Here is a 21,857-nt window from a genome sequence, read left to right on the forward strand (position 1 = left end):
CTCTTCATATGATTTGTCTTTTTAATTCCTTCGAAGCCTTTTACTTGCCATGGGCATATTTTCTTCCATGCACCATTTAAACAACTTTTAGTAATTTCCACCCAGACCTTATTAATGTTTAAGATGGCATGGTAAATACTGTAAGATTTCCAAAAGTCTCTTAACATAAAATTTTTCTCATCGTCTACTGCAGACAATGCCTCAGCAAATGTTGTGCGTAAATAGTATGCTTTTAAATTTGAAATAACACCATCCATAGGTTGGATGAGTGAAGTCTTGTGGCAGTGGAAACATGACTCTCACGTTCGAATTGAAATCATCTAGATGCATAGGATATCCAGGAGCATTATCTAATAGAAGCAAAATCTTGAACGGAACATCGTTGTCTTTACAGTATTTTTCCAACCTCGGGAATGAAGCAGCATTTAAACCAATCCTCAAAGAGAGATATTGTTATCCATGCTCTCTGGTTCGATCGGAAATTGCATGGATATGGTGGCTTTATTGATGCTCTTAAATTCACAAGGATTTCCAGAATGGTACACAAGCAGTGGTTTTAATCTGTAATCTCTCACTGCATTAGTCCCAAGCAAGAGTGTGGTCCTATCTTTTGACACCTTGAAATCTGGCATTGTATTTTCCTCTTTGGCAATGTATGTTCGATCCGGCATTTTTTTCAAATACAGAGCAGTTTCGTCAACGTTAAAAATTTGCTGTGTTGAATAGCTGCCATCATCAATAATTTTTTCCAACACATCACAAAATTTCTCTGCAGCTGCAGAATCTGCACTGGTGACATCACCTCTTACTTTAACGTTGTGGAAACCAGTGCGATGCTTGGACCTATTAAACCATCCGCTGCTTGCCACGAACTTGGGTTTGCCTTCGCCGTACTTATCCTTAATATCTTTATAAATACTTGTTGCTTTTGCTTGAATGGCCATTGGACTCAGGGGTACTCGCTTCTGAAACTGATTTCCATCCATATTATTAACAGCTGTTCCATCTTCGATATAGCACCTGAACGCTGTTTTTTGATCACTGTTGATGTTAAGTGCATTGATCCTTTGACATGTTCTTTTATACGCGCCCTTCCTATAAAATAATATTTACTGTTGAAGCAGCGAGACCTAATTTCCTTGCAATAGATGACAAACTTTGTCCTCCTTCATACTTAATCATTTTCATCTTCATTTCTAAATGAATTTTTTTTCGTTTCCTGACACTACCACCACCTTGCACTTTTCGTTAGTTGATTTCCCTTCATCATAGTAATACCTAAATATGAACGAAGAGAAGTTTCTGAAAATTTATATTTTATATGATTGAAGGTTTCAGTGAAGTGGAACACATTTCACCATAATAGTGTAAAAACCCACACAATTGCAGTTATCGGTATTATCGCAAATGCAATAAGATCAAGTTTACTACCCATTTATAATTAGACACACTAACAGAAAAGCCCAATAAACTCGAAAGTGCAAATTGTTTTTTGGTCATGATCTCCAAAAACGTGCTTTAGAAAAATATCACAAAGGCACTCAAAATTGATTCTTATAATGGGAAGATATGACAAAGATGAAAGGGTAGTGCAATTTCCATTATAAATATGACATTTTAGAGAGATAAATAGCTGAGTAATATAGGGAAATTTTCAACTTCCCAATGTCTTAGAACAAATTATAAAAAAAAAAAAAAAAAAAAGAAAGAAAGAAAACAATGTGTTACTTGGGGTCACATTACAATATTTTCACGATACCTCCAGTTATTCCTATGGGATGCAAAATACGTTTCCACAATTTTTTTTAAAGTTTGCACTGGCTGGCAAAAACTTAAATTAAGTCGAATTTCCATAAGTTTAGGAGTTCCTGTTTTCTTTCCTTTCTAGAATACACTTCTTTCTTAGGAGAAGTCTCATTTGCTTAAAAAATACAAGTCATTACTTTAAGACCCGCTGAGTATAGCATAAACCTGTATGAAAATATTTGTGCTAGACAACAGATTGCTGCTTATTTATTAAATCCTCCTTTTCATCTTATTTTAAGCATCCGTAAATTTCAGCACATAATCATATGCAATCATACCTGCATTCGAATTGCATATGGAATTGCATCCCATAGGAATAAATGGAGGTATCGTGAAAATATCGTAATGTGAACCCAATAACACTTTTTTTTTTTTTTTAATCATTTGGAATTTGTTATAGATGCATATATCAGATGTATTGTTGGAGATGATGTAGTGGTGAAATTTGTTGTTTAGTCTGTATGGGTAAAGGGTTTTTAGTTTTGGCATGTATAACTCTTCTAATCTAATTCTTGAGCAGGTGTCAAATATATGTGCTAGTATAGAGATATGGATATTTGTAAAGGGATGGACTTGGAAGTGCTTATACTCAATTTCCTGTTCTAAGTTTTTATTACGCTTATTATAGTTGCAGTAGTTGATGTCACCTGTGGAGGTTGAGTCTGAGGTGTAATTTGTTGCTGGTTTGTCCAACTTACTTCATATTGAAGGTATGTAATGAGGTATATTATATTGCTATTTTTGCAGAATATAGGGTCTGTGGCATTCTCAAAAACATGCTGAGGGTGCATGTATGGACATGTAAGGCATCGCTTATTGGTACATTTACCAGTTGAGTGGGAAAGCCAACCCTCAGGGCCAAAAGGAGTACAAAATGGACAAAGAAACCTTTCCCTCACTTGATCAGTTGAGATCACCTACTGATCAAGAGCAACCCGATCATGACTCCTATCAATATAAAAGACAAACAGATCTATGTCAATAAGATCACCCAGCCTTTCTCCTTATTCATTCTGTATCAGATTCTCCTGTTAGCAAATTATCCCCATTTCTAATCCAAAAATGCTTGGAAAATGCTGCAGGATCACCAAAGGTGATAAAGCGATTACAGTCTGGAGATCTGCTGGTAGAGACAATAAAGCCAAAACACTCGGAAATATTATTGAAACTGACTACTTTTGGTGAATTCCCGTGAAAATAACGCCTCATGCCACTCTGAATACATCTAAAGGAGTTATAGCAGAGTGGGACCTGATTAACATCTCAGAGGATGAAATTGTACAAGAATTGACAGATAAAAGAGTAATACATGCAAAAAGAATATTAATCTGGAAAGATGGAGAATTAAAGCGAACAAGGAACATAATACTGACCTTTAGTACCCCAAACTTACCAATAATGGTTAAAGCAGGGTATCTGAATTATCGTATACGTCCATATATACCGAATCCCATCAGGTGTTATAAATGCCAGAAATATGGACACTCCCAGGTAGCATGCCGTGGCACTATGATTTGCCCAAACTGTGGTTCAACAGAACACACTCAAGCTGATTGTACTGTAACCTCCTTCACCTGTCCCAATTGCAAAGGTAACCATCCGGCATATTCAAAAAATTGTGAAATGTGGAAAGTGGAGAAAGAAATACAAAAATACAAAACAGAAAACAAAGTAACGTATCAGGAAGCCAAAAAGTATATTATACAGTTTATGCCGAAATGCACGTATGCACAAGCAACCCAACACAATCATTCTATTGCTACTCAAACTGACATTGCAGTCCCTCCAAACATTTCTTTTGCAGATTGGGCCAGGTCCATGCTTAATGCTAAGCCATAACCTGCCAAACACAAGCAACTGGAACAAGGAATTAATACTCCAATTTCAGTTCCGTCTAACATGCCTGAAACTATGAAAAAAGCAGACAAAACAGTACCAACAGATCATGCTCAGACCAAGATACAATTTCCTATATATATGGATGTTGACAACAAAACTGACCAAGAAGAAACTATATTAGAACTTCATGCAGAAGAACACATGGATACAGAGAGACCGGTTTCCCCCAAAAAAGATAGAAATAAATCAGATCGTTACAAACAAACTCTTCAAAAAAACAGACAGATCAAAACAAAGCTCCTAAAAGCAAGTAATGCAGCATATACTTCAGTGGAATTGCAGAGGCATACAAGCCAATACTAATGATATATATGACCTGATCAATAAGTACAGTCCAGTGAGTGTTTGTCTGCAAGAAACAAATTTAACACCACAGGTAACTCTCTCAATTAGAAACTTCACAATGTACAGAAAAGACAGGAATACTGCAAAATCTGCACATGGAGGAGTAGCAATACTAGTTAACTCTAAAATCCCAGTTTGACATATCTCTCTACAGACTGACTTAGAAGCTGTTGCTGTGCGTATTGCGCTTGGAATAATACTAATTCTTGTTTCAATATACCTTCCACCAAATAGACTTTTCATGCTTAAAGAACTAGAAGATCTTATAGCACAATTGCCAGAACCTTTCTGCCTTTTTGGAGATTTCAATGGGCATCACCCGTTGTGGGGATCTTCAAGCATGGATAAAAGAGGACGTATGATTGAGACATTACTGAATCAACAGCAGTTAACCTTTGCTGAATACTGACCGTCACACTTATGTCCCTCTACCCACAGGCTCCACTTCAGCAATTGATCTGTCAATCTGTTCTCCCATACTGTTCCCCAGTATGGAGTGGTCAGCCTTATATGATCCACACAACAGCTATCATTTTCCAATTATATGTAAAATACAAACAAAACAATCCCACTCTCCAGATTACAGAGTAAAATGGAAATTCACAAAAGCAAACTGGAGAAAATATTCAGTCTGTGTTTATTTTGATGATCAATTTATTAAATCACAACCAATAGATAAAATCACAGAGCACATTACCGCACAAATTTTGGCAGCAGCTTCTGAGGCAATTCCTCAATCCTCTGCAAACCAAAAAAGACATGCAAAACACTGGTGGAATGAGACCTGTAACAGTGCAAAATGAGAAAAAAATAAAGCTTGGAACCTATTTCGTAGATTTCCTACAACAGCCAACCTCATTTTATATAAAAAACAAAGGCAAGAGCACGACAAATCAGAAGACAAGCCAAAAAAGAATCGTGGATAAGATTTGCCAGTACCATCACGAAGGACACCAGCAGTTGGCTAATATGGAAGAAAATCCAACAATTAAATAATAAGTGCATTCCCTTTTCTGCTCCAATCTTGATTAAGAATGGACGAGAACTGTCTTCCCCAAAGGAAATAGGCAATTTCCTTGGAGAGACTTTCAGTCAAATATCATCAGCTTCTGCGTACGAAAATTCTTTCCTGAAAATCAAAACCTCCACAGAAAAATATAAATTAAATTTCAACACCACCCAATCCCTTTCTTATAATCAGCCATTCATCCTAGCTGAACTCCAAGAAGCTCTGAACAGATCAGCAAACAGCTCAGCAGGACCGGACGGAATCTACTATATAATGCTTAAACATCTAAATAATACAGCTTTAAGATTATTACTAGTTTTCTACAACCGGATATTTCTTGAATGTGTTTATCCTTCCTCATGGCATCATTCTGTAATTCTTACCTTTCCAAAACCAGGAAAGGATCAATCACTTCCACAAAACTACCGACCAATTTCCCTAACCAGCTGTTTGAGCAAAACACTAGAAAAAATGATACATAGGATATTAAAATGGATACTAGAAAGCAAAATGCTGCTAAATATCAACCAATATGGTTTCCGACAAAACAGATCCTGCTTAGACCTTATGGTAAGAGCCGAAACTAACATTTGCAATGCATATGTTAAAAATGAACATCTGGTAATGGTGAGTCTAGATATTGAAAAGGCATTCGATACCACATGGAGGTATGGCATTCTTCGAGAGCTGTATGCCCTAGGGTTGAGAGGACACACACCTCAATTCATCCAGAACTTTCTCAAGTGCAGAACATTTCAAGTTCGTCACCAGAATGTACTTTCACAATATTGTACTTTCACCAGAATGTACTTTCACAAGAAGAAGGGGTGCCTCAAGGGTCCATACTTAGTCCTACCCTCTTTGCAATTAGGCTAAATACCATGACGCAGAATATTCCCAAAACTGTAGAAATATATATGTATGCCGACGATCTTGCTATATCGTGCCATTCACCAACCATTAACAGCATAGAGAGACAGTTACAACTTTCCATAAATAAGTTAGAGACATGGACTGTAACAAAATGGTTATCGTCTGTTAAAGCAAAAGACAATTGCTGTTCATTTCTGTAAAAAGCGCAGATTACATCCAAAGCTTGAACTTAATTTAAAAAACCAACCAATCCCTCTTGCCAGCAATATCTGCTTTTTAGGTTTAATATTAGATACTAAACAATAGTGAAATTATAGTAACCTTATAATACCGTGATAAATCTGACTAAAAAATGAATAGCAAATGCTTAGAAAACGGTACTCACCTTGTATAAATCTGCAATAAATTTTTTTGGTAGATGGTGGTTAAATTTAGGTTGGAAGAAGCATTAAAAAGAACTAAGGCGGGGAATGGGGTGAAAATACTTTAAACAGATTTTAAAATGAGCTCAAGGAAGTAGAAATGCAGATCTCCAATCCTTGGTTGTCATAAAGAGGTTAAAAGACGTAAATGAAAAAAAAAAAAAAGAGAGAAGACCGGTGGTGCCAATAGTCGTTACGAGGGACTTTCGTAAGTAAACCGTCATCAGTTGGCAAATGGAAGATAAGTGAGCGCGTGTTGTATTTAAAAGTTTATTTATTTATTTTTTTTTCATTTACGTCTTTTAACCTCTTTATGAGAACCAAGGATTGGAGATCTGCATTTCTACTTCCTTGCACTCATTTTAAAATCTATTTAAACTATGTATAAATATAGTGCAAATGCATCAGGAATACATAGCTATATCTGAATAAATCAGATTATTAATAAAACGGCATCGTTTTAAGTTATATACATGGTACACCATCAGGCATCTCTCATATTGTGGAGTTATACTTCATAACTGTTTTGCCATCATTGCATCACTCGGGTACCTACCCACCCACCGAAGGTGGTGGGTAGGTACGCTTGAGTTATATCTATGTTTAAGTTATATCTATGAGATATAACTTAAAACGATGCCGTTTTATTAATAATCTGATTTATTCAAATATAGCTATGTATTCCTGATGCATTTGCACTATATTTATACATAGTCTAGACTCCTTCATAGCTTGAGGCTTATGCCCTAAACGCTTGAGTCTAAATCTATTTAAAGTATTTTCACCCCATTCCCCACCTTAGTTCTTTTTAATGCTTCTTCCAACCTAAATTTAACCACCATCCACCAAAAAAATTTATTGCAGATTTATACAAGGTGAGTACCATTTTCTAAGCATTTGCTATTCATTTTTTAGTTAGATACTAAACTTAATTTTGCCATGCACATAACTTATCTCAGAACTCTCTGCTTGAAAAAACTTAATATACTCAGAGCTATCTCTGCCATGGCATTGGGTGCAGATAGATGCACTCCTGCATTTGTATCATTTGCTCATCAGGTCCCGCCTAGATTATGGTGCAGTAGTATACGACTCAGCTAGGAAAACTGTACTTACAAGACTGAATACAATACAGCACAGTGCTCTTCGCACTGTTCTTGGAGCTTTTCGAACATCCCCGGTCCAAAGTCTCTATATAGAGGCAAACGAACCACCACTCCACCTCAGAAGGAAAATGTTGCTCCTCACCTATGCAGCCAGGATTAAAAGCCTTCCAGATCATCCGAATCAACCGCTACTTTTCAATCCTGAAAGAGTAACATTCTATAAAAATAAACCCCTTGAAAATAGACCAACTGGTATTAGACTACAAGATTTGATGCATTGCTGGAATGTTCATTTTGAAAACACGCTCAAAGAAACCAAAATATCTGATCTGTCTTTGACCTCAAACCCACCTTACTGTGACACCTATTTCCAACAATGGGGGAAAAAGTCCATGGAAAACTGTTACATCAAGCAACTGCACGAAGGACGTGCTGCCAGCAATGCGCAGAGCTGCTTAATATATACTGATGGCTCAAAATCAAATGCTGCCATAGGTGCTGCAGCAGTCTTTCCCACATTTACAGTATCTGTATCTATCCCGGCTGAATGTAGCAGTTATACTGCAGAACTTTATGCAATCCACCTAGCTATATACAATATCAATATCTGTCTTAACACTAATAGTTTAATATATACAGACTCCATGAGTGCACTTTCCGCAATAAGTAACAATTTCTCAACACCACATCCCATAGTAAAAGAAATCCGGTCTCATCTAAATCATTTGAGAAATCTGAATCATACTGTAAGTTTCTGTTGGATTCCAGGGCATGCTGGAATCACAGGTAACGAAACAGCAGACCAGGCAGCCAAGCACCAAAAGAGCAACGCACCTCCATCTTATCAAGTACCTTATATATAGATTTCCTAAAACATATCCGACATATCTGTAGGGACCAATGGTTAAATTTTTGGAAGACACATACAAACAATAAATTATTTGAAATTAAACAAGAACCACAAATATGGAGCTCGAGCTTGAGGAAAAACAGGCATGAAGAAGTAATACTGGCAAGATTGTGCATAGGGCACACACACCTGACCCACTTGTTCCTGCTCATGGGCGATGACCCTCCTGTATGTATGCATTGTTCATCACAACTTCCAGTATGACATATTCTGTTAGATTGTTCGTATTATTCCCATATCAGAAATACTACCTTCCTTTCTCTGACACAAATGCAAGAACCTTTATCACTAACCCACCTATTGGGAAACAATGCCAATCTGGATGAGCTTTTCGCTTATCTCAAACAAATTAGACTATGAATATATCTAATATCAAATAAGGCAAATTCTGGTACCATTCCAAATATTTCAATAGGCACATTTTGGCCTCAGTTGCCCTTGTGCTGCAAAACCTCTACACCACCGTCTGCACCATCTATATTACTTCATATATTCCTCTTATTACAACTCCCGTACCTATTACTTCTGTTCTATATATATATATATTTTAGTGGACATATTGACAGAGCTACAGGATGTTTAAAAAAAAAGTTCTTTGATTGTAATATTTAGTAATATTTTTTTTGCATGAATAATTTCATACAAAAAAAAATTTGCTGATTTTTGCATGTTGTCTCCTTCAAAGTAATCCTCTTGTGGTTTTGGCATTGCTAGTAACACTTTGAAACCCCTATTTTGTTAACTCTTGCATAGTCTTGATTTTTGTTGGACTTCTAAAAATTCATTAAATCTCTGACATTTGAGTTAAATATTAGTCTTATGAAACAAAAGAAATCACAGGGAGCTAGATTTGATGAGCATGGAGGGATTATTTATTAGAGAAGGCAGTGTGTTTGAGGGTGCTTTTGCTCACTTACCATTTTCTTGACAATGTGATTGATAACAGCTTCCTGTCTATGGAATAGGAACCTCCTGCTTCCTCTCATCCTGAAAATTATCTTTCTTAAAATGCTAGATGTGTGGGGCTGGTGCCATACTGCTCACAAAAGTGTATGCTTCTCACCGTCTAGCAGCAGAACTCCATACCATCATTCATATTGTCATGGCAGTAGAAATCTGTAAACTTAGGTAGCACTTACATTTTCAGTTAAATATTCATTTATATGTGAACAAAAGATCAACTGAATGAATTTAGAAACTTGTACAGTGATTTAAAAACAATCCATAACAACAAAAATAATGATTTCTAAAAACACATAACATGTGTATTTTTATAAATATATGAGATGCAGCACATATAAATATATGTTCTGCATCTCAACTATCATTTACATATGTATGGTTTTCTATTGTGGATCTGCTGAAAATCATTGCCAAAATGCCATGGGAATTGAAAATAGTGAGTAAGGAACCCATAATTGGGGAGGGCAATCTTATTGAATTTTTTTTTTTTTTTTTTTATTTAGCTTTAATTTATTTTTTATTATTTTTTTATTTTTTAGTGGTTTTATAATAAACAACGCTTACCAGTTGTGGATGTTGTTGTGGATCCAGCATTAACTGTACACTTACGTCCTCATCAAAGAGAAGGAATTGCATTTCTTTATGAAGTTATCATGGGAATGAGGAACAGTAATATAACAGGTGCTATTCTAGCGTGAGTGTCATTTTATAATTATTATATTGTTTGGCAGATATTTTGAGTCGTGAACTATATGTCAGTGGGCTAACAGGTTTATAAGGGTAATTGAGTATTGATAGCTCTACATATTAAATTAATTCTCACTTCTACAATGGAACTTCCAAGGAAAAGACTGTGTCAATATTTAGTAGAGCTTTTTTTTTTTAAATAATTTTTAGGAAAATTTATAAATTATACTTCGTTTATCGATGTGTTATAATGGACAAAACAATTTGGAACACTAACTAGAACTTACATTTATATTGTGCTGAGATAAAACCCAGACAATATTTTGTCTCTTTCCTTTCTTTCAACTACTTTTACTCCCTCTCTCTACTCTAACGTGCACAAGTTTTATATGCAAGAGAACAAGGTATTTTTATTATACCTCTGTATTAGTGTTATACATTTTTATAATCATATAACTAACAAAGTTGAGCATTTCTTGTTCTAACAAAGTCCAGTCTTATCTTTATGTCACTTCATCAATAAACAAAAAGTGCCTTGCTTCTAGTTCATTTGACAACCAGAAAATAAACTGGTTTACATCAAAGGCTGACACAAGTAATTATAGACCTGTGAATTTAACTTCTGTTCCAGGAAAATTAATGGAGGCATTGGTTAAAGAAGCACTGCAGGATCATCTAGACAAGACTTCAGTTATAGCTCAGACACGGCATGGTTTTGTTAAGGGAAAGTCTTGCCTGACCAATTTGATTGGATACTATGATGCAGTCACAAAAGAACTGGATGCAGGGAATAACTTTGATATTATATATTTGGATCTTAGAAAGGCTTTTGATACTGTTGCACATGGAAGACTGCTGCACAAATTGGAGCAGTGTGGCATTGGAGGCAAATTGCTGCTATGTACCGTAGTTCCCGGATCCATAACCCGGTCTTATATACATTTTATAAATTTTGCATAAACTCTTATAGCCTATTCCTGTTTATGCAAAATTTATAAAATGTATATAAGACCGGGTTATGGATCCGGGAACTACGAACTTGGTTATAATGAACATCAATGGACTGACAAAATTTCCTCGTTATAACCATTACTCACTATATCAGTGATGAGTTAAATCTACCTCCTATTTTTTTTAATTCTCAATAACTTGATAAAATGATAGATTCAAAAAACAAAATAAATATTAGAGAAAAAAATAATATTAGTGTATACCTACATATTATTTGTATTAATATGCTTGTATTCAGTTTTTAAATTGACCAGCCAACCAATTGTTACATACAGAATCATCGCGTCCAAATTGTTTAGCAAATTTTTCCACTTGAGTCTTCAAGATCGGACCATCTATTTAAAATCCAGCACTTCTTTGTGTAGTGAACCATGGAAGCAATGCTTCTTTGATGTTTATAACCTCGCACTTTCTATATATTTTTTTTCGGTTATGTTCTTTTCCAGTGGTGCCAATATGTAAACATGTTTATTCTTCCACAATGTCGATACTGTTGATAACAACAAAGAAAATGTTTTATACACTTCAACATTTTTTTCACCACATTCTAAATCACGAATAATTTTGACCTTTTCACGAATCGAGAGACACTATCTTTTGTTAGTAGACATGTTTCCCAAGGAAAGGTTCGTTTCTAACTGATTTTAGTTTAAAATGACCGTAAAGTGATCTGCATACAAAGTTCTTAGAAGTTCCTAAATGTATACAAAGTTCGTAGAAGTCCTTTTTCCAAAATTCTTAGAACTCTCAAAATAAATTTATGGTTCAGTAAATACAAGGCAATATGTAAATAGGGTAATGCAACAAGCGGAATGCTAATGCACTATTGTATAGCCCCCATCCCCAAAAGGACAAGGTCATAAACCAGCTGCTAATCCAATGCGGGTGGTCATAAAAGCTAAGTCGCCCTTTTCATTTTTGTCTATTCCAAGAGTTGGGTTTTTTGACTACCCAAGCAGTTAAGAATGTTTGCATAGTTACCAAAATTTGTATGATATATTCGTGTAGTACGCTCATTATAACAGTGAGCGTACTACATGGATTAAAATCATTATGGCTTTTTTGCTCGTTACAGCTGTGATCTCGTTATTTAACCCCAGGGGCTTGCATCTGGTGAGTACGGGCTTGGCACACCCAGTGTCCTGGATATCATCATTCTCCTTTTTCTTTCTTGGTGATTCCTTTCTGCTTCTAACTCTCTCTCTCTCGGGGTAATTCAGAATTTTTTTTTTTTTTGGCCTGTGCTGCATAAGCCTCAAGCTTCCTTGCACCATATAGCTAATAATAATTATAATTTCCATGCTCATTATAACCAAATTCGACTGTATATATATGTTTATATATAGTTTAGTTATACACAGGGGGTTTCAAAAGTGATGGTCAATAATTTAAAGGTGAACTGTACAGACTACAATTTGCAAAAAAAGCCTAGTAAACATGGGTCCTTAAGTGAATCGTTTTCGAGATATTGCACATTTCAAGTTGGGATCCACCACTGACTTGTTTGTTTAGGTTAGGTTATGCTCATTCTCTCTGTTTCCCCTCTCTCACTGCTCTGAGACATAGCAGGCATACTAGTACTTGTCAAAGGATAGTCAACATGGAAAGAGGTTACAGCAACAAAGAGTATGCGGACATGCACTTCATGCATGCATGGTAAAGCCAACGGCAGTGCACTCAAGACTGCACGTTTGTACCAAGAAGCATTTCCCCGTCGAAGGCAGCCCAACAGGTGCACATTCATCAGGGTACATCAATACCTTAGAGAACATGAGTGCTTCACACACATGGAGTACGAGCAGGTAGGCCCAGAAGCATAACACCTGATGTTGAGGAAAGGGTGTTAGAAAGAACATCCTGTAACATGTAACATCTGTAAAATCCTATGGTGCTGAAACCAAAAATTAAAAATATATTATCTTATGTTTAATAAAACCACCCTTAGCAAAGGATTCACAGCTTTTTGTTAAATGAGTGCTCCCATAGTCAGTGGTAGATCTTAACAGAAAATGTGCATTACCTCGAAAACGGTTCTTTGCGGCTTGATGTTCACTGGGACCTTTTTGCTTATTTTAGTTTGTACTTTTCACCTTTAAATTATTGACCATCATTTTTGAAACACCATGTATAGTATTTCATATATTGTCTAAAAAAAAAAAAAAAAACTGTTTGGGAGAAGACCAAACTTAGTACTGATATTTTACTTTCTCTCACTAATGTTGTCTTTACATTTACTAATTTGCTATTAATTTGTGCTTATATTTTAGGGATGAAATGGGACTTGGAAAGACATTGCAATGTATTGCTTTAATTTGGTAAGGAAAAGTTTTTTTTTTTTTTTTAGCTTTTTTTGAATTTAAAGTTCATTTCCAAAAAAAGATTTATTTATTATTTTTGATGGTTATTTATTTTATCTTTGTCTCCGAAAGAAACTTAATTTCTAAAATATACTAATTAGCAAAATTTTTTTGTAGTGAATTAAGTCCATTTGTTATGATATTCATTATTTTGTTACTGTGATATTGTGTTTTATTTATTGGAGAACATTTCTGGTATTTTCTAGTGTTCAAAAGCTAGAAAATGCATGACTATTGTGGGTTCACCATTTATCACTCATTTAGAGATGTCTGAATTCAAAATCTGTCAGAGTCTTGAAAAATCCTTAAAGACATCTGAGATTTCTTAAAGACATCTTATCTGAGATTTCTAGTTAGCCAACCTCAGGTAGAGGAAGTAGGTTTCTCCCCCATGGATTATTGTAGGCATTCAGCCTGCACAACATGCAGATCTTTAATGCACTCATAGCAGAAGCTGTGTAACTTTGTGAATAAATTTGGTAAACACACAAATACAACATGCAGTGCACAGCACAATATGGTCTTAGATGTGAGTATGCTAAAGAAATGCAGAAAAGGGTGTAACTAATATTATTTCAACTTTCAGAGTCCCATACACTGATTACCAGCTCATTATAAAAGACATTTGCAAAGGACAATGGATATGACCCTCAAGCTATTTCAAAACTATATATAAATAAACTATATATAAACATATATATATATATATATACAGTCGAACTTGGTTATAATGAGCATGGAAATAATGAAATCACAGCTGTAATGAGCAAAAAGCCATAATGATTTTAATCCATGTAGTACGCTCACTGTTATAACCAGTGTACTACGCAGATATACCATACAAATTTTTGTACAAGCCCTTCAACCCTAGAAATCAAGTATTTGATAAAATAAGCATGAAGAAGTAATTCTTGTCTCACTGGATTTGAACACACTTACTTGATTCACTCCTATCTAATGAAATTAGAAGATCCATCAAATGCCAAGAACCTTTCTCTGTCCATCATACTGTGTGACTACCCGTGCTTCACAAGAGAGTAACTGATATTTCTCCAGTTCCTCCACTCATTTTATTGACCTCATGACACTTTTCCCTTGCAGTTAGTTTTCAGTGATGACCACAGTACAGCTGTTTTCCTTTTCCTATGATTGATAAACTGCTACAATCAAATATAAAATAAACACATCAAGAAGAAATATACAGAACATTTCTCAACAGTCATAGTGCAGATACTACCATGAATTCACTTGATCACAACAGGTGTCAATACTTAAACCATGTGAGTGGTGCAATATAGCCCCGGCACCTTTTTCACCATTAAACCCTTAAATAACAATGTTCTTTGCATTGTATCTTATTTCCAGAATAAATTAATTTGCAATTACTGCTTAGCTGTGTGACTCACCTGGTTTCATCCTTGTGGTTTTTGTGGTACTTGCTACTCTGATATCATATCAGCCTAGTTCTTCTGCTTCTGCTATTTTGAACTTTCACTGCCATTCATGCTTCTCATGTTTATGGTGCCTATCTTTGATGCCTGTTAGAGGAAATTTACTATTCTGAAATAAGAATACTGCACTATGGTAAAATATGAAAATGGGTATATCATTTGAAAAATTCACTTGTAATTTTTTGTAGAAATTAAAGGGAAAATATGTACCTTCAAGGAAAAGGTCACCTTGAAAATATTGTTTGGCCATATTTGGGCATTTGAAATCAGATTTATTTAGAGGAGTCATAACTGAGATCTAAAAACTATATGCTTTTCAGAAATACTTTGAGAATCCAAAGTAGTTGATCTTGAAAAAATAAGCTTCTGTCATTTATTTTTTAAGAGGAAGAAAGTTTGAAAGTTTTAAGAAACACATTTTTAGGCTTCAATCTCTTTGTGACTCTGCATTCTATGGACATTGAATTATATTATAATTTTGTATAAGTATTTTCTAAAAATTAAGAATATAAAATGCAAATAGCTGCCAACCCTCCAGATTTACAATGGAGAATCCATCTTTTTGACTTAATTTGATTCCTTCTCTATCTCCCTGTCATACTAGAGTTAGTATACCATAAAGTGTCTCCATCTTTCTAAAAAAAAACACAATTTTTTGCCATATTTTTTTTTTTTTTTTTTTTTTTTTTTTTTTTTACAAAAATTAGTAACTATTAAAATCAAAATAAAAAATCTGAATCATTTTCTTAATTTTGCTAAAGAATATGGCTGTGTCAATATCTGAGAATTGCTCTAATTTTGAAAACAATTTATAGATTAATTTTTATATAATATCGGTGTAAATACACCATAGATAACTCTTAAACGAAAAACTACAGTAGTAGTGTAAAAAGGGCACCATTTTATCAGTATCTCATATTGTGCATCTCCTTCACAATGAGTTGCCATATATTGCACTACCTCGAATAAGTAATGCTTCTCTAAAAGAGAAGACTATTGTTATTTATTCTCAGTGGGCATCACCACCCAGACAGCATCGTTTCAAGGCTTGTTTGTTTACGTGTGGGATAATAACTCTACTATCCACTTGTCCCTATTAGACTTAGAAAAGCAAAAAGTAGAGGGAAAGTTATAGTAGGAGTGGAAGAAGAAAAGAAAGAAATATATAAATACATTGATTTGTTTGTTTATACATCGATGTGTAAATATCACCCATTTGAGTTAACTCCAACTGACACCACTCAAAAACTCATAAATTCCTCTAATAGGCAATATCAGGTGCCCCTGGTGACTGTTTCGATGCTTGCTGGCCTTTCATTGGTGGGTGAGCAGGTACCCAGACGGCACTGTTTCAAGGCTAGTTTGAATTTAATGTGAAAAAAAACCCATTGGACCAAATCTATTAAACCAAACAAATGAATTATAAAATCAAAACCTAAATCATGAAAAATCTTAATTCAGACGATTGTTTCAAAGCTATTTGTGAATTTAATGTGAAAAATAACCCATTGGACCAGATCTATTAAACCAAACAAATGAGTTTTAAAATTCTAATCTATATCATGGAACTGTTTTGATGAGAGCCTAAGAGATCTAGATTTTTATCAAGAAAACTGAATTTTGTAATAAACGAAAAAAAAAAAAAAAAACCAGGTGCTTTCCCCCCCCCCCCTAAATAACTAAAACCAGTACTTTAGATGAACCTCATCTCCAACCAAACTTCACAGAAGAGGTGGTTCTCCCCACCTTTTCAGAAACTTATTAGACCCTAAATGCCATTTTTCCTACTGTAAAAAACTTTGCATGGAAGCAGACATAGTTTGTTTCAAGTCCCAAAGAGATCCCCTAAAGGTCCCAGACCTTTCCCGTTTTCAAAGCTTCCACACATGATATTTTGCCTCTGTAATTAAAAATATCGTGAACATTTTTTTTCTTGCCTAAGGGATGATCGAAGTAAATTACCTCTTCCAGCATGAACTGTCTTATCCTCAAAAATCTACAAATTCTCTTTGAAACTTCCTGCGTGAATCTACAGTAATAAAATAAATGGTACACTGTTTCAATTTCAGTACAAAATTGGCATAATCTGTTGCCTGTCTGACTAAATCTATACGTGATATCGTTCACTGGTATATTTCCGTAACCAACCCTCCACGAAAAGTCAATACGTGATGGTTAGTTTCTGCCAATTTTTAGATTTTTTAAAAACAGCTGCGCATTATGGTTTCCTAAATTTGGCTTTTCTGGATTTTCTGAGTTAAACAGTGTCCAGTAGAGTTGTTTTAAACCACCCTTAAAAGGATCTATATCTTTCTCCCTTAACTGCATGCACATATCCCTAATTTTTTTGTAATACAGCCAGGCCTCGCATAACGCGAGTTTGATTTTCAGTTAACACTATTTGAAAAATTATATCTCTTTTCATTCTACACAATGCAAATTTCCGGTTAACGCGATCTTTTTTTTTTTATGCGATAGTTGAAAAAGATTTGAATCGCGCGTTAAGCTTACCGCGAGTCGTATGGGCAATAAACAAATGTTTGCCTACTGCCCGCCTCGGTGTGTTCCATCAACCATCGGAAGAAGACGTGTTACTTGTCTCCTGCTAATAAAGTCAATGCACACTTGCATTTAAAAATTCAAACTTTTAAATGAGCCAGATGAAAATGTTACCGCAAAGGAGATAACGGTAAAAGAATTAGATGAAATCTTTCGTATCGCAGAGAACCTCAAACAAAAGGTTTAAGGTTCTCTGCGATATTTATTTCGCCAGGTCCCAGAGAAGATTGTTGTCGGCTATCGGAAATTGATTGATGAAAAGAGAAAGTCAACACTGTTCAAATATTTCCGCAACAGTCATTTCTTCATTGTGTATTTTATGTCAGAGGTTCCCAAACTTTCTTGGTTCACGGCGCCCTTAGTTTCTCAGTAATTTTTTCAAGGCGCACCCAGACCAAAATAAATACCTAACAGTTCCGTTTAGTAGTTAGGTCCAAACAACTTAATAAAAAATATTGAAACTGTGAACTACCTCGAGCTAGTAGTTCGCGCGGTGTCTGACCGATGTCAAGTATCGCTGTGTTTCCCTCGAAAATTTAAAATATTCCGCAGCGCACAGTTTGGGAACCGCTGTTTTATGCAATAAACATTTAATTCCATAATTATTTTCATTATCTTTTACATTGTACATTATCTTTTACAGTTAAAAAGTTATTGAAAAGGTATTTTTAAAATTCTTTATGGACATTCCAGAAGGTCAAGGACCAATTATAATTTTTCCTATTGATTATTATATTCGATTAACGTGTTTCCGTTTTGCGCGATGCGCTCTCGGGACAAATTAATCGCGTTAATCTAGGCCAGCCTGTATATAGGAATTGTCTCTGCTTTTGGCCCTAGATAATTGCTGCCTTTAATTAAGGCTGTATTAAATCCCATAAAATATTTTATCAGTACTGCTACTAAATGGTTAGATTGCACCATATTAGCCACATCCAGTAGTCTCTTACAGCTACACCTCAAATTAATTTTTGGAATACTTATTCCCCCATCTTCCCACGGTAAAAATAAAAATTTCTGCGCTATCTCTTGCCGTTTTTCTCCCCCTAGAAACTGATATGTTGGAACGTAAAATCGTCTCATTGTCCTAGCTGTGATTCCCATTATAAACACCGTGTATAAGATTATAGGAAGAATTACGGTTCTAACAATGATGGATTTGTTCTCAAAAGAAAATTGTCCCACTTCCCACTCTTTTAAACTTTCCCGTATTTTAGTGATGAGCCCTCCTACAGGTAGCATGGGATTCTAAACGGAACTCCCAATATTTGAATCGATTTATCCGACTCCACTTCTCGTTGTGCTAAAGGTCGATGTACCCATTCCCCTAATAATTTGATCCTAGTTTTATCTTCGTTTATGTTTAACCCCGACTTCTTACCAAAAGATCTAACGAGTGACATAAATTCTTCCACCGCATAACTTGTACTGAGAGTGGCAGTAACATCATCCGCATACACTACATTTACACTGCTCTGCCGGCTTTGTCACTGGTATCCCCTGAATAGCCTCAGTTCTGTCTATTCTTCCCAGTAGTGGTTCTAGTGCTAACGTAAATAACAAAGGACTAAGCGGACATCCTTGCTTTACTCCCCTATCAATTTTAATGTTTTTTGAAATTTCTCCATTTATCAAAAGTTTTGTGCTACTGCGTGTATATAGATTTCTCAAGACTGTAAACAACTGAGATCCTATTTTTGTATCTTTAATTATAGAGAAAAGGTAGTTGTGGTCGATTCTATCAAAAGCCTCTTCTAGGTCGATTGCTACTAACACTAAATTGTAACTCTTTCGTTTTTGATATTCTAATATATCCTTTAATAGCCAAAGGTTATATTCTATCCACCTCCCCAGTATACTGTGTGCTTCTAACTACCAAGGTTATGTCGCATTTTAACTTAGCTGTCAAAATCTTTGCAAATATTTTGTAGTCACAAATAGCTAACGTTATAGGTCTCCAGTTACCAATTTTCATTAAATCCCGTCCATGCTTCGGAATGAAAGTAGTATAGACATTTAAAAAGCCTTCGGGTACAACCCCTTCCTGAAAAAAATTTGCTAAAGACAGCCAGAAGAATAGGCGCTAACAAATTCCAAAATATCCGGTCCCGGCATGTGTCGTAATTTACATGATTTTAGACCCACAGTTAGATCCCCCATAATTATTTCCCTGTCCTGTAATGCCTTTTGCTCAGGTGTGAATTGTCCAATCGTCCAAATGGAGTCATCTCTCTCTTTTTTCTGCAAAGCAAGCTCTTTTTCATAGTAATTTACAAAAAACCTGCTAAATGATTCATAATAGTGAGCATTGTTGAATGTGTGTTGTCACAGTCTTTAATTTCCTGAACCGTTTAGGCTAAATTATTTAGCCTTAGTCTTCTTTGATAAAATGCAGCTGAAGGACTATCAGCTTCCCTAAATTTCAGTTGTATTTTTCGCGCCTTTTCTTTCTCTTCTTCCAATATTATACCATCAATAACTGCTTGTACTTCTGCTGTTGCCCTTTCGTCCCCGCACCATTGGTACATTCTTTTTTCTTGTAAGAGATCTTTGACTCTATTTTTACATTGTTCATTTCTTTCCTTAATTTTTGAATAATAAAATGATTTTGCACTTTCTTTAATTTTTGCCCACATTTCCCACTCATTTCCACCTTGCTCTACTATCTTTTTAATAACTGTTGTAAAGTCCCAGTCCTCTCTCGAGAACTGCTGGGTTGAGCTTCCAATAGCCTTTTCCCAAACTGACGTTCGTAAATAAATCTCCCTTCCACATTACTGCCATGTGATCTGAAACTTGTCGACCTCCCGCAAATTTCATATGCCGTATCGTAGTTATCTTATCCTTCAACTGACTCGTTGCATAAGTGCGATCTATCTTGGTTCCTATATTATTGGCTTTTCTGGTGGTCGCTCGTTTCCCTGGATTTTTTCCCCTCCAGACGTCTACCAAGTTCCATTTAGTACAAACCTCGATTAATTCACTACCCCCCCCCTGTACCATGATGCGGCGTATCCCCCAGAATTTTGTCCATGATGGGGTCAGGAACGCAGTTCCAGTCCCCTGCCATTACAACCCACTGCACCCCCACTCCCTCATATAGTTGCCCAGTCCCTGAAACAGAGTTTTCCTTTTCTAAAGTGGAATTTGGACTATAGACACAGATTAGTCTAATGGTGTGCCCCCATAACTCCAATCCACTGCCACAACCCGACCTTCAGTATCCCTACCCGACAGTTGTATAGTCCCTAAAATTGGAGGAACCACTACTATTCCCACCCCTGCAGATCGATTTGTCCCAAAGCTCCAAAATCCTAACAACTGGTATCTGTTTTGAAACTGCTGGATGTCTGCTGAACTTGCGAAGTGGGTTTCTTGTAGAAACCAAATTTTCACCCCCATGTTCATCATAATTTGCCATATCATCCTTTGTTTGTTAACCACTCTCAGACCCTGTACATTTAATGACATAAATGTTATTCTCGACATTATGAGCAGAACTTTACTAGAACTTCTGCTATGATATTCCTATGTTCAGCATTTAACTTTAATTTGTTATTGGTGAGCAACACAGTGAGCTCCAACCGTCTTATTTCTAATATTGGAAATAACCAAATCTCCCCAAGCAAACTGTATATTTACTACTTCACCTTACTCGTTTTCATTCCCAAGAAAAACCAATTCACCTCAAGTTTTAACAATTTCCGCCAAGCTTCGACTATATTCCCTGTATTCTTTTGTGTTTCCTACTACGTTTAACCATTCTATTCCTTCGTATTCCCTTGTTTGTATACCATCTGAATCTGACCTTGAAAGTGTTTTGCAATCTTTCTTACCGCCTGACAAAATTGATACCTCTTCCCCCTCTATTTGTTTTGTTTCGGTTTCTTCTTGAATTTCCTCTGTTCCCCCTTTTGCTCTTTTAGTTTTACCGCTTATTTCTTCCTTCTCCCCCCCGCTAATATACATTTCATACCGTATTTTCCGGTTCCATGTCCTTGGTCAGTTCCTCATGTTCCGATTGTGTTGACGACATATTGTACGCTATTCTAAATGTTGGTGTGATTTCTTTAATCCACGTCTCACCCCTCTGCACTACTATAGTTTCTGCGCTTTCAGCATTAGGCATATCTTTTAGTGGCTCACTCGCTCGCTTTCTGCTGTCCTCCCCCACCAGCAACTCTTTCGGCAAATGTGCGTTCCGGGCATTGAATGAATTTATGTGTGGAAGCTCTGCATTTTTTACAATTATTAAGGCAGATGGCCATAATATGACCTGTGCCATCACACTTAAAACAACGTTATTTTTGGCATTCTACTCCCAAATGGTCTTTACCTCCACACCTCAAACAAACTTTCTGAACTCCAGGGTAATTTATTAATAACCTGTGACCCATCAAATCATTGATGTTTGGCATGGGATTTTTCATGTCAATATGAATTTGCACCGCACCTGTTT

General features: G+C 35.8%; 1 protein-coding gene across 1 annotated transcript in view; it reads left to right on the plus strand.

The window, feature by feature from the left end:
• The window catches only part of LOC150086038 (DNA repair and recombination protein RAD54B-like), a 354,517-nt gene that overhangs the window by 108,897 nt on the left and 223,763 nt on the right, over positions 1–21,857 (plus strand). Inside the window, exons 9-10 of the mRNA XM_090374778.1 lie at positions 9,873–10,027; positions 13,299–13,346. Of these exons, the coding sequence (XP_090230904.1) occupies positions 9,873–10,027; positions 13,299–13,346 (203 nt within the window). The remainder of the gene's footprint in view (positions 1–9,872; positions 10,028–13,298; positions 13,347–21,857) is intronic.

The sequence above is a fragment of the Mastigoproctus giganteus genome, chromosome 5, assembly GCF_048544385.1.
Source record: "Mastigoproctus giganteus isolate SK-2022 chromosome 5, ASM4854438v1, whole genome shotgun sequence".
NCBI lineage: Eukaryota > Metazoa > Arthropoda > Arachnida > Uropygi > Thelyphonidae > Mastigoproctus > Mastigoproctus giganteus.